Raw genomic sequence first — 13,632 nt, 5'->3', positions numbered from 1 at the left:
AACAAAAAAAGTTGGTGTTGATTTTCTAGTTTGCAAAAATGTTTATGAAACAGCATAGTTTTCTCAGTCCTGCCAGTGCCCACATTGTTATCAACCTGTAGGACATCCCATTTCTTGCCTTTGAGCATAAAACAAAAGGACAGCAAAATATTTGCTAGAAATTGGAGACAATCTACCACTATGAATTTGAGAACTTGTTTGTTTTTTATTTTTTTCCATTTTTGGGGGGTTGACACTTGGGTTTGTGCTTGTGATTTTGATATTACATACACGTAAGTTAGTCCTCATTTCTATTGGCAAAACAGTTCTCAAGTCTTTAATATTTTAAAATTTCACAATATCTTCCAAAAAGCACCATGACAGCCAGGGGCTTTCCCACCTGAACCACCGACTATAGATCTCAACAGCAGACCATGTTTGTCTTGTCTGCCCAGAGATTTGGAAGGAGAATGCTAAGTCAGCCTCTTCTTTCTCAGAACAGATACAGCTCAGAATCCACTTTAAAATGATGCAGGTTCTCTATAGAACTGAGGTATTTAGACAAAACTTGCAGACTCTCCATGTGAGAATCACAAATGGCTTAAAATTTGAGAAACCCTAAAGGAAAAATCCAAAGTTCTCTTTTACACAGCACAGAAAAGCGATCTCTGAGAGGTCCCTTGGCTAAAGCTGCCTGTGCTACCTAAATATCTCATTGGGCGAACGATGGCTATTCCCTGTGTCCTGCACATTGACTCAGGTGAGGCATTAACAAGCATTTTCTGATTTTAAGGGGTATCAGACAAATGCCTTAGGGTGCCCACCTTTAGAAGTATAAATAAAAGGGGCAGTGCTTTATTTTGAAGCCTGGGCTAATTTCAGGCTTACTTAGACGGGAGATGTGTTAGTACATCTCTAACAGGTGCAAACTGAAGCTGCTCATCTTTAAGGGGTGAGAGTATAGATGGTCTTTGGGGATCACGTGATTGGGAAGGAGAGGTTAGGGCCGGCCTCGGGCTTGCCTGCATCCAGGTTTCTCTCCTTCCCCTCCCTTTGTCTGTCTCTCTCCTCTGCTTTTTGCTCCCTTGTTGGTTTCAGCTCTCAGATCTGTCACGTGGCCGCAGAGGTGACCACAGCAGCTCTGAGGTCAGGCTTACAGTTTGGCATCTGAAATGAAAGAGTAATACCTCCACCTCTGATTTGGAAAATTCCAGGGAAGAACTGTGTAGGTCAGACTGGGTCCCATGCCAGAAGGGACAGAAAATTCTGATAAACAGCCTTGGGGGAGGAAAGAAATGTTCTGAAAAATGGTGAGGTAAGGAAGCAAGAGAATCTTGATGCCAGAAGGGGCTGGTATGTCAGACAGACTTACTCTATCAGGAAGGGAATGCCTTTTAACGTCATTCTTCTCTAGTTGATATTTCTTCTTTGACCAAGGTCAGTTTGCTGATGCCCAGAGATTGCTTACTTCACAATCTTATAAAGATCAAGTTACTTAACCTTCCTGTGCCTGTTTCCTCATACTAATATGGCTTAATAATACTATATCTCATGAGGTAGTTGTGAGGATTACAGAATAGCATCTACCTCACAGGGATGCTCTAAGGACCAAGTGCTTAGCGTGGCACCTGACACATAGTAAGTGTTTGGTCAAGGAAAGCTTTCGTAATTACCGTTGTTATTAATAACAATGACAGAGGAGATCCAATTAGGAGAATTGGGGCAAGAATGTAGGGCGTGGCCTTAAGAGAGCAGAAGTGCCGTCACCTGTCTGGGACATACGGTCGGAGCTCAACCAGAGTGTGAAGCCGGAGCACCTTAGTTCCCGCCGTGCCAGAGTGGGGTTTGTTCTTGGGACAAGGATGGATCTGCTGCTGAGGCTGGGATTCCAGCAGATCCTTCTGTAAAGAGAAGAGTGGAAGATACCAACCTCACCTTGAAGGAAATAGAAGCTTAGCAGGGAGCTAGGACTAACGGGCATGAACAGTTAAAGCAACAGTATGTACAGTCGTATTACAATCAGGCAGAGTAAGAAGACCTGCATTTGGTGAGGTATGTAGGAAAACAAGAGCCTGAAAGGAGTGACCGAAATGTTACCTGTGGGAATCTCTAGGAGATGGGAACATGAGTTGTTGTTGTTGTTTTTTAAGATTATGAATTTATTTTGTAATTAAGAAAAAAAAGTGCTAGTTTTAAGTGATGTAAGACAGGTTATAACTCAGTTAAGAGTTCTGGAACACCACTGAAGTGAGAAATCCTGTGCTCTAGACTAACATAGGAAGACGTCATAAGGGGTGACATTTTGGGGACTCCTGAAGGATGGATGGGGTATAAATGTATAGAGGGGAGAAGACAGCTCTGGCGAGGAGCCCTGAGCAAGTGGATAATCATGGCAGGTTCAATGATCACCTTATTGCCTCTCAGCTCCACGTCCACCCTTTGCCTTGCTTCCTGATTTTGGAGCTGGACCCTATGGACATTTCTCTTTGGCCAGCTGGCACAACACCAAGCTCTGTCCTGCTACCATTGTTCAGGGGGTGGAGAAAGATCCTGACCAAGGAGGGCCTACAAAGAGCAGACCGAGATTAGCCAGAAAAAGCACAAGAAAGTCATGCAGGGTCTTAACCTCCAGATGGAGAAGGAGTTCATTTGTGAACTGAAAGCCTAGTGAGACATCTTCCCAACATTGCCAAAGGTCTCCCAGGGCCTAACACAGCCGCTGAGGCTTCCCCAGCATCTTGTCTTCCGGCGTGCTCGTTCCTCCTCCTGATGGTCTGGACCTTCCTACAGGTACCGACTTCTCATCAGGCTGAGCACACGCTTGTCACACCACTTTACCTTTGCCCACAGTGTTGCCACTACCTAGAGCAACCTCTTTTACTCCTTGATGCCTTGACTATTTGTCCTTCAAAAGGCTGATCAGGCAACCTATTGGTGTAAAAAGTTTCCCCTGAGTCTCTTCCCTCCAGCTTAAAACCTTCCCCCTGTACATCCTTCTAGACTACCTCTATTCCATGCATCATGTTATCTTAGGCTGATTCAGTGTCTGTTCATCTTTTCCACTGCTGAATTTCTTCACGGCTTTAATGATCCCCTGTATCTCCAGAGACTAGCAGACTGCCTGGAACATGGCAGGTGAACTGAACCAATGTGGGCTGTGCCCCGACTGTTGAGAATGTCTTTTGAAGGCGGGATTATATTATTCTGGGAGATTAGAACGCTCAGAATTAGTGGGGCATCATTGTTAGGGGCAGGACAGCATTTTAGTGCTTCTGGTTTGGGAGATGTTGGTTAACCAATATCTATTCCAATAAATTCCGTCACTGTCATGTTTCTCTCTGTCTGTCTTCTCTCGCTAGTACACATGCAGAGGTAGATGGTGGAGGAATTAGAATCTACCGTTAATCAGTCTGCCTTGGGCTCAAACTTTGAAATTACAAGAAGGAAAACATCTGGACTTCCTCATGAGAATCTTTGCAATGTCCATTTCTGTTAAAATGCCTTTTTTTACTTTTATTTATTTATTTTTTTAATTTTTTTATTTTTTTTAACATCTTTATTGGGGTATAATTGCTTTACAATGGTGTGTTAGTTTCTGCTTTATAACAGAGTGAGTCAGTTATACATATATATATGTTCCCATATCTCTTCCCTCTTTGTCTCCCTCCCTCCCACCCTCCCTATCCCACCCCTCCAGACAGCCACAAAGAACCGAGCCGGTTTCCCTGTGCCATGCGGCTGCTTCCCACTGGCTATCTACCTTACGTTTGTTAGTATATATATGTCCATGTCTCTCTCTCGCCCTAACACACCTCACCCTTCCCCCTCCCCATATCCTCAAGTCTGTTCTCCAGTAGGTCTCTGTCTTTATTCCTGTTTTACCCCTAGGGTGGAGGTTCCTTAAAAAACTACAAATAGAACTACCATATGACCCAGCAATCCCACTACTAGGTATATACCCTGAGGAAACCAGAATTCAGAAAGAGTCATGTACCAAAATGTTCATTGCAGCTCTATTTACAATAGCCCGGAGATGGAAACAACCTAAGTGCCCGCCGTCGGATGAATGGATAAAGAAGATGTGGCACATATATACAATGGAATATTACTCAGCCATAAAAAGAAACGAAATTGAGCTATTTGTAATGAGGTGGATAGATCTAGAGTCTGTCATACGGAGTGAAGTAAGTCAGAAAGAGAAGGACAAATACCGTATGCTAACACATATATATGGAATTTAAGGAAAAAAATGTTATAAAATGCCTTTTTGACATAAACAAGGGGAAAGTTCATAGGCATACTATAGAATATTCACCACATTGCTGGCATTCTGCAAAGAATTGGGCTGGTTAAGTGGCTCCCAGGTCACTCTTACCTATCCCAAGCTGAGAGCATCTAGATTTTGATTGGATTATTGCCAGAGCTCATTAGCATAGTGTACCTTGACCTGGATTAGGGAACAGCAGCTTCTGCATAGAAAATGACCAGAGCTTGCTGGGACCCGAAACAGAGATGAGATTTTTATGACACAGTTTTGTCTACATCTCCATAAGAAGTCAGAGGTAAGGAAACCATTACAAAGTTTCAGTTGTAAGATTAAAAAGAAAAAAACACATGGGGAAGTAATATACAGCATAGGAAATATAGTCAATAATATTGTAATAACTTCATATGGTGACAGATGGTAACTTATGATGATCATTTTGTGATGTATAAAAATATTGAATCACTACGTTGTACACCTGAAAGTAATATTGTAAATCAATTATACATCAATTAAAAAAAAAAAAAGGTAAAGAAGCCAGAAATCCTGAGGAGAGACAAATGTAAGGGATGTGATAAATGGCCACCTCATTTCTACAGGGTTTCATTTGTTCTGGTCGGTTTTCTGTAGAAATAATGAAACTTGAACAAGTTTCAAGCTTGGCCCAAGTTGCTTTGAAAAAAGAAAGTCTTGACAAATGGAGTTTTTTAATCCTAGAGGAAAACTGAATTGGCTTGTTTATGTTTTAAAGGCTGTAAACCATCTTTTCTTCTCTCCTGTGTTTCGGTCTTAACTTTCAGAGAAATATTAAGTTCATGTTCATTCATTTGTCAAGAATTTATATTAGAAAAAATCGAAAAAGCAATGTAGTTTTTCTGCAGCAGGATTTTTGATTCCCCTTCCCTTAATTTAAAAACAAAAGAATTATATCTATTTACATTGCCTAGGCTTAAAACAATGTCTTTGATTTTTTGAAATGTGAATCTTGTTATTCAAGGTTTTTTAAAAAGGTCAACCTGTTCCAGTTAGCTGTAACAAATTTTAGACCATCCAAGTTACTGTTGTTAATGTTAAACAAGTACATAAAACCGTTGCTATCACATTTATCCTTGATATTTGCGTCTAACATAGTTGTTTAAGTCTATGGTATCATTTCTTCAGTAACTTAGTGTTTATTTGCCAAACATAGAATTTGATTTAAAACTCAATGGGGATTTAATCTTGCACATCAGTGTTTGAACTGGGGGGCAGGGGTTTCATCTTTTTGAGTCTTGGACCACTAAGTTGTAGGTGAGTGTGGGTAGGTGCATTAGGGAAGGAAGAGACTCCTATTAGATTGTTATTTAGTGGCCAAGAACTTCATTTACATGTTCAGGTCAACAGTCTTCTATATCCATACACTTGCCCTCAGTACATCTCAGTGAGTGACAAGTATTAGGGTTACATAAAGCTAAGTAACTGAGGAACAGAGTGCATGGGACTTCCTAAGGTTGAGACTATTAAACTAACTTGTGGTTTGAGTGACTGTTAAGTAGTTCTATGTAACATCATTATGGCCCTTGTTTTTTACTACTTTTTTTTTTTTTTTTTGCGGTACGCGGGCCTCTCGCTGTTGTGGCCTCTCCCGTTGCGGAGCACAGGCTCCGGACACGCAGGCTCAGCGCTCATGGCTCACGGGCCCAGCCGCTCCACGGCATGTGGGATCTTCCCGGACAGGGGCACGAACCCGTGTCCCCTGCATCGGCAGGCGGACTCTCAACCACTGCGCCACCAGGGAAGCCCATGGCCCTTGTTTTTACTAGCGCACCAGCGAATGGAAATGTCACACACGTAAACGTGTTTTACCTCATATTCTGCTAACAAGCACGTTTCATCTCAAAATGATTGTCTTGGGGGGTAAATCCTCTTTAACCAATTATAACTAGAAACTAGTATTTCTCATGGGGGAAAAAAAACACAGTTTGCACAAACATTTTTGAACATCTATTGTTTATACAATACAATTTAATCAGAGTAAAGTCAGACAGAATTTTCTTGTAGGGGGCAGGGAAGAGTGAGATTGCTAAAGATAAAGCCAGAAAGTCTTGAAGGGTGCTTTGAATTAAACAAAGTTGAGAAACACTATTTTAGAGCAATAGTTCTCAAACAGTTTTTACCCCCAGGGGACATTTGGCAATGTCTGGAGATGTTTTTTAACAAGGAGGGGTGGGTTGCTACTGACGCCTAATGGGCAGAGACCAAGGATGCTGCTGAACATCTTACAATGCACAAGGTAACCTCCACCACAAAGAGTTATCAGGTTTGACATGTCAATATCGCCAAGGTTTTAGAGGAGTCTAATTATCGTTTGATGATATTTGAAGATATAAAACTACATACTGGATTGTTCATCTCTATGGAAATTTAGATTTTAAAAAAGGCTTCTAGACACATCTGGTTGTGATGTTCCCCTCTTGTAACACACCCCAGGTTAGCTAATTTATGAAGGTGTATCCATGGAAACAACTTTTAAGCCAGCTATCCCTCCTGCCCCAATACAGGTACATGGAGGGTAAGGTTTTAACCATTGGCTACAGGTGACAACGGTCCTTACTAAGGCCTTCCTGCTTGGGGCTAGCAATGAGGAAAGAAGCCTAAATCTGAGAGTGAAAGTGATGATCTCCTTTTGATTTCCCAAGGTCAAGCTTTATTTCAGCAAGGTCACTAAGGGCTCCTACATTTTGTTTTTGTTTGTATGTTGGTGCTTTTGCCAAAATATCGATGAAACAGGCTTTCCTGGCAGACGAGCACTGATTTTTATCACTTTAATGGTCAGTATTACTGTCATTTATTTTTTAGTGTCAGAAGACAGTCTACTGGTCTAAACTGCCTGGGCGGACTAATCCAACTGTGTTAAGAGCCTTTGAGAGCAAAATTCTCAAACTCCTGAGGACAGTTGGACAGACGGAAACCTGTGGGCGATCCAACTTTATCATGGAACTTGAGAACGTTGATTCTGAGGACAAAGAGACGTTAAGCTGGGATATTAATGATATAAAACTGCCACAGGTATGTACTTGCTTTAACACCGCCTTCAGCATTTGGCTGTGAAGCCTTGACCGGTAACTTGCTAAGACCTGGAAGGAACTTGGTGAGGGTCCCAGCTGGGTAAACACCTTTCCTCCAGAGCTTCGGCTGGACATCTGACAGGACTTTTGAGAGGAGGTGCTAAGATCTATGAATTGAGCAAGCCCTTACCAACCAGACTCACGCGGTTACAGACAGAAGCAAAGAAAATGTTACTTCCCTTCTCTTTCAAAGTTGGCTTGGCTCAGATGGCACCCGCCTGCTAGCTAGTAAAATAAAATCCACGCTAATGTGTTTGTCCATAGATCGACTCTCTGTAATGCACAAGCTCCCATACTACCTTATTTGCTATAGTCATGGGTTTAACCTAAATCTGTCACTGGAATGTCCCAGTGAGAGTGCTCTTCTAGAACTTTTGTAACTAGTACAGACATGGGGCTCCTCTCCAACTACAGAGTGACTTTCATTTCATGTTTTCTTTGCTTTATCTTTGGCAATTGACTTTTTTTTTTTTTTTTTTTTTTGGCTTCCTCTGGTCTTAGGTGCGGCGCATTGCATGGGCTTTTCGTTGTGGTGCAAGGGCTTCTCTCTAGTTGTGGCATGTGGGTTTTCTCTAAGTTGTGGTGCGAGGGCTCCAGAACATGTGGGCTCTATAGTTTGCAGTACGCAGGCTCTCTAGTTGAGGCTCGCAAGCTCTGTAGTTGTGGTGCGCGGGCTTAGTTGCCCCAAGACATGTGGGATCTTAGTTCTCTGACCAGGGATTGAACCCACAACTCCTGAACTGGAAGGCGGATTCCTTACCACTGGACCACCTGGGAAGTCCCAGCAACTGACATTTTAAACTCTTAATTTGGTGGAAAACATTAGTTGTTTTAGTTTTGTTTTTGTTTTTTTTTGCCACGCCACATGGCATGTGGGATCTTAGTTATCTTAGTTCCCTAACAGGGACTGAATCCCGGCAGTGAAAGCACCGAGTCCTAACCACTGGACTGACAAGGAATTCCCAACATTAGTTGTTTAAAACTGACTTTCTTGACCTCCCTTTTTGGCCTTTCTTCCAGTGAAGAATGTCCAGTGAAGAATGTTTTCACTGGAAATTGTTGGGAAAGGTGGCTGGGAAAGCTAAGACTGGGAGACCACCAGTACCATCTAGTGAAATGTCAAGCTCATCTGCCTGATTCTGGGGAACAAGAAATTTGAATTATCCCAAGCAGGGAAGAGGGAATGGGGATTCCACAGTCTTGATTTATAATCATTCCAGATTTCACTCTAATGAAGGCTTCCAGATCATTCCAAATTTCACTCTAGTGAAGTGTTTCTTTTATAGATTTTTTTTTGCCAAGCCCTGCGGCATGCGGGATCTTAGTTCTCTGACCAGGGATTGAACCTGTGCCCCCTGCCATGGAAGCGCAGTCTTAACTGCTGGACCACCAGGGAAGTCCCTCAGGTGTTTCTTTTGTTTCTTTTTATGTTTACCCTTAAATCTCCTCCCGTATTATCTCTGGGTAGGTCTTAGAAAAGCTGGGAAGCACCAAGTATGCCCTACTTTCCATCCATTTAAGGATGGTTCAATACACTACAGCTAAATCATGCAAATATCTATTTTAAGGATTTATCTTTGTAGTTGCTTGTAATTGGTTTACAATAGTTGTAGCTGTTTTAGAGGAAACTTTAAGGTAAATTTTAATTACTCCTGGCTCAGGGACCCATATTCCTAATTCATGATTGCAGCTCTCAGAGAAGATGGGCATCCTCAAAAACAAGAGTTGAAGGAAGCAGGTACATAGATGATTTTGCAAAGTCACATCGTACAGCAGGAGCTTTAATGGGGTCTAAGAACCCTCTGAAATGGCGGGCAACACTGTACTAACGTTTATTTTTTCTGGGACAGAGGATTCATATCATTCATCAAATCTGTAGACAAAAGGAAGAAACACTTCCCTGGAGGGGAATCTCAGGGCTCATAAAAGTTCATGTTCCAACATGAATTTTCCAAAACCCAAGCATTCTCAGCTACCCAAGACATTAAAATGAGACATTTACAATAAAAATACACATTCAATTTTGGAAGTGTATCATTTTTAGTTCGTGGAAAAAGTTTGATTGTTCGTGGAAATAGGTAAGTGCCCTGCAATTCGTTAAATATGCCAGGGAAATGATTAAAAGAACAAAATATTCCTTGGTATTTTCTGAGCAGAGTCAACACCATCCTCATCTGGGTTTATGCTGGCTTTGGAATCGTATCAAGACCTAGTTGAGGTGAAAAATAAAAGGTCTTGGAAGGATTTCCAAGCACAGTAGATTTTATACTTCAAGGGTGTTTCTGAAGGCAGAGTGGTGTATGGTGAGAACAGGGCTAGGAGACCAAGTCCTGGCTTTGAATTCCAGTCCTGCCTCTTTTTATTTGTAGAATTTCACGGGGTGGTTTAGCTTTTCTGAGGCTCCCTTTCCTCTTCTGATAATGAAGTGCTTGCACTAAATAGTCTCTTACGGACCCTTTTAGTTCTAAGAGTCTAGGATTCGGTGACCTGAGACTTGGAAGACGGCCTGCACCCTAGAATGGGGGCCGGGTGCCAACCACAGGGCCTGGCACTTGTTAAACACAAACAACAAATACGAAATTCACGAATGATTGGCTCTATGGCTTATCTGTGTGACTCTAAACCAATCTATTTTCTTAAGTCTTCATTACCTCCTCTGTAAAATGAAAATAGTAATTCCTTAGATACCCTTCTTAAATGTCTAAGCTGTTTAGAGCAAATGTGTTCCCAAAATGTGTTCTGTAGTGTGTAAGTTACAAGGAATTTTAATGGATGCTGTGAAGGAAGAAAAGGAAGTTCAATGAAGTTAAGCCAATTTTTTTTTTTTTTTGGCCACACCATGCGTCATGCAGGATCTTAGTTCTGACCAGGGATCGAACCCGTGCCCCCTGCAGTGGAAGCACGGAGTCCTAACCACTGGACCGCCAGGGAAGTCCCTAAGCCAATTTCTCTACTGCAGACATGGTGTCTTTCTTACTGCACTGGCGGCTCTCCCAAGAGGAAGTTGTTGGCATTGTTGCCCTATCATAGTTTTGACTACAGAGCCCTTTTTTCATGGAGCCCCTTGGGCGATGAGTGTGCCTCAGACCATCTGTTTGAGCATTAAAACATATGTTTTAAAGGGTTACATCTATAATAACATGCACTGGCTTATTACTATTATACATTTCCCCAATTTCATTCTCTTTTTCACCCACACAAAGAATTTACAGTTTATTGTTCATATTTTTATATTCTTGCCAGGATTCCTGCAAATTCCTGTAGCTTGTAGACAAATTCCTTTCTTATTAATGCACCCCCCTGCTTCAAGTTTTGAGATGGTTACAAGAGTGCTCACTGCATCTTTTGGTCCTGGGAACTCCATAGCCCTTTATACATCCCAGATAGATCACGATCTATGGGTTAATTTTTGGCAACAGTGAACAATGACATCCTTATCAGGATAGCAGAGATTTTTGAGTGCTGGGGATGTGCCAGACACCATAGCAGGATCAGGGATACAGGGGCCATTAAGCTATGTTAACTTTCACGGAAGTGCTCGTGATCTTCTGGGCCAGTGCAGCAATATCAGTGTCCAAACAGAGAATCGATGCTGTGTAGAAAAATGCCGGAGGCGCTGAAAGAGGACGTATGTAATTCAGCATGACTCAGACATGGGAGCAAGGCATAACATCTGGCAAAAGGCTCTCTGGACACGTACATTGTAAAAGGTGAGAGGATTAGGGCAGGTGAAGATAAGAAAATCCAGGCAGAGTAGAGCACTTTGAAGACTGTTCAAAGGCTACATATGGGGAAGCTGTGCACAGACATTCAGCAAGGGGATCTGGGAGGCTACCGGCGTGAAAGGTGGTTTGGACACAGGCTATCCTAAGATGATTCAGTTATTTTATTTTATTTTATTTTATTTAAAAATTTTTTAAAGCATTCTTTTAAAAAAAATTATTTAATTATTTGGCTGTCTCAGGTCTTAGTTGTGGCACACGGGATCTTCAATCTTCTTTGCGGCATACAAACTCTTAGGTGCCGCATGTGGGATATAGTTCCCTGATCAGGGATCCATCCTGGGCCCCCTGCATTGGGAGCACAGAGCCTTAGCCACTGGACCACCGGGGAAGTCCCGATTCAGTTATTATTTTTTTAAAGGCAGTGGGAAGCCGTTAGGCTTGCTGAGCTGGAAAGCATCATGATCAGATCTAGGGCTTGGATGGTCTCTTGCCCTCACTAAATCCTCCCTCCCTGGATTTGTTTCATGTGTGCTTCTCCCTGCTTTAAGCTGCATGTATGTCTTTATAAATCTTCATTCACTCGTTTCTAATCACTTGTCTAGCTTCTGGTTATTTTGATACCATTTCTCCTTTATCCAGCCTCCACAGAGTCAGCCCAGAACTGCAGGCACTTAACTTGACTCAAAACCATCATCGATAAAAGCCTCTTTATTCCAGACCAATGTAGGACACTAATTTTGCTTTCCCTTCCTATTCCATTAAACTACATTTGTATTTTCAAAGTTCAAATATAATTGCTTTAGGGTTTGCTTGGTCCAAGCAGCAAATGTCTGGGGTTGGGTTAGTCTTACCTTTATTAAAAATGTTCACTACGTGGTTCATTACACGGATACTTCTTATTAATACTGATTGTTAATACTTGGGAGCCATGAACCCCTAAGAAATTTATTTATTTTTTTCCTGGTTGAAAATCAGGAAGAAAACCAATTCCTTTTTCTCCTAAATAGTACCCACTGAGCAGGGAGATGGAAGCAGCCACTCTGCTCCCAGCACCTGCCAGGTTCTCTGAGCAGAAGCACAAAGTGTTCCAATAGACCCAGAGCAGACAAACACCCTGAATCACTCTGTTCATGGACATGAGCAGTTTCCAGATGAAACCCATGACCAAAGCCACACCAAGCCATTAACTCACACAATTCCAAGGTTTAAGTATACTTTTTGCAGAGGAAACCTAAAACTATACATAGGCTAAACATAAATACAGGGCCACATGCAGCCTGGAGAATCAACCCCAAAGAGGCCACGTCTCTGATGAGTTCATTCCCGGACCGTGATTTTAACCAGTACAATTTCCTTTGCCCCAGTCTTAGGAGCAGAGGTGAATCTTTGAGCTTGTGCTGTGAATTTGTGTGGATAAATGTAATCAGAACAAGCTAGTTGTAATCAGATGTGTCTTGGCGCTAGGGAGCTAAGGGGTAAACCAGATTCTGGATTTCTGGTCAATTATTATCTGACTGCACGATCAGGTCACTTTGTTGTTGGTCCGACGGGACACTCGTAACTTTGTCCTCTTTGTCCAGCATTGTCCTTGATCTCAAGGTCACTTGAACTCCCTGGGACAGTTCCACGTATATGGACCCCATGGTCATTGGGTCCCCCCACTTTTGGGACCAGAATTCTTCTGCTACCCTGTGCTTCTGGGGTCATGGGATTGGTAACAGAGACTCTCCCTGGGTGCCCAGGAGGTCCCTTGCTTAGCTGGGTGGAGTTGGAAAGGAAAGGGAGAAAAGAAAAGAGGGGGTAACAGAGTTTGAAAGCTGGGGCACTCTGTCCCACCTTAGTGTTGTCTGAACAAATAAGGAACTTTTTCTCCTGCATCTTGACCCTTTAACAAAGGTAGGAAATTGCAAGATTAGTCAAAGGAGTAATGCTTAACTCAAAAGCATTTTGTTCATGAATTTCTCCCTTTGAAAACACTTGGAGTTGGGTTTCCAGTTGACTGGGAGAGATAAGTTCCTGAAAAGTTGAAGGTAAATCAAAATGCTGGAGGAATTTTTTTTTCTGTATTCCATAAGTAACATCTAATTTTTTCCTCTCTCTGGTTTGCTTAAACGTGTATCTGCTTGCTAGCCCGGTTTTATTTGGAGACATTTATTTACAAGGAATTAATAAACTATTCTTATTAAAGAAAACCTGGCAGATAATTGCTTTACATTAGAATAGATTATTTTCCAAGGGAAAAACTAAATTTAATATAATAACATGATAATGTAAATATTTTTGATACCTTATTTCAGAATTTTGACTTTAATTCATTAGTTTTATGTAATAGTATATATTTAATTCTTAAGTTACCCTATTAAAACTTCAAGTAGTTAAATAAATTAGAATGAAGGCAGGATGAAGGGTGCTCTGATTGCATAGAGCAGCGGTCCCCAACCCTTTTGGCACCAGGGACCGGTTTGGTGGAAGACAATTTTTCCATGGACAGGGGCGGGGGGTGGCAAGTGTGCCAAACAGGACGTTAAAGGCACTGACTCTGCAAGTGTGAGGAGTG

At 41.9% G+C, this 13,632-nt stretch overlaps 1 protein-coding gene across 1 annotated transcript in view; it reads left to right on the top strand.

The window, feature by feature from the left end:
* The first annotated feature begins 7,216 nt into the window (after window positions 1-7,216).
* GCM1 (glial cells missing transcription factor 1) overlaps window positions 7,217-13,632 on the top strand; it is a 17,193-nt gene continuing 10,777 nt past the window's right edge. Inside the window, exon 1 of the mRNA XM_007451933.1 lies at window positions 7,217-7,291. Within this exon, the coding sequence (XP_007451995.1) occupies window positions 7,217-7,291 (75 nt within the window). The remainder of the gene's footprint in view (window positions 7,292-13,632) is intronic.

The sequence above is a fragment of the Lipotes vexillifer genome, unplaced genomic scaffold (assembly GCF_000442215.2).
Source record: "Lipotes vexillifer unplaced genomic scaffold, Lipotes_vexillifer_v1.1 scaffold147, whole genome shotgun sequence".
Taxonomy (NCBI): domain Eukaryota; kingdom Metazoa; phylum Chordata; class Mammalia; order Artiodactyla; family Lipotidae; genus Lipotes; species Lipotes vexillifer.
The sequence above is the reverse complement of the archived record's forward strand: the minus strand, read 5'-3'. Positions and strand labels throughout refer to the sequence as shown.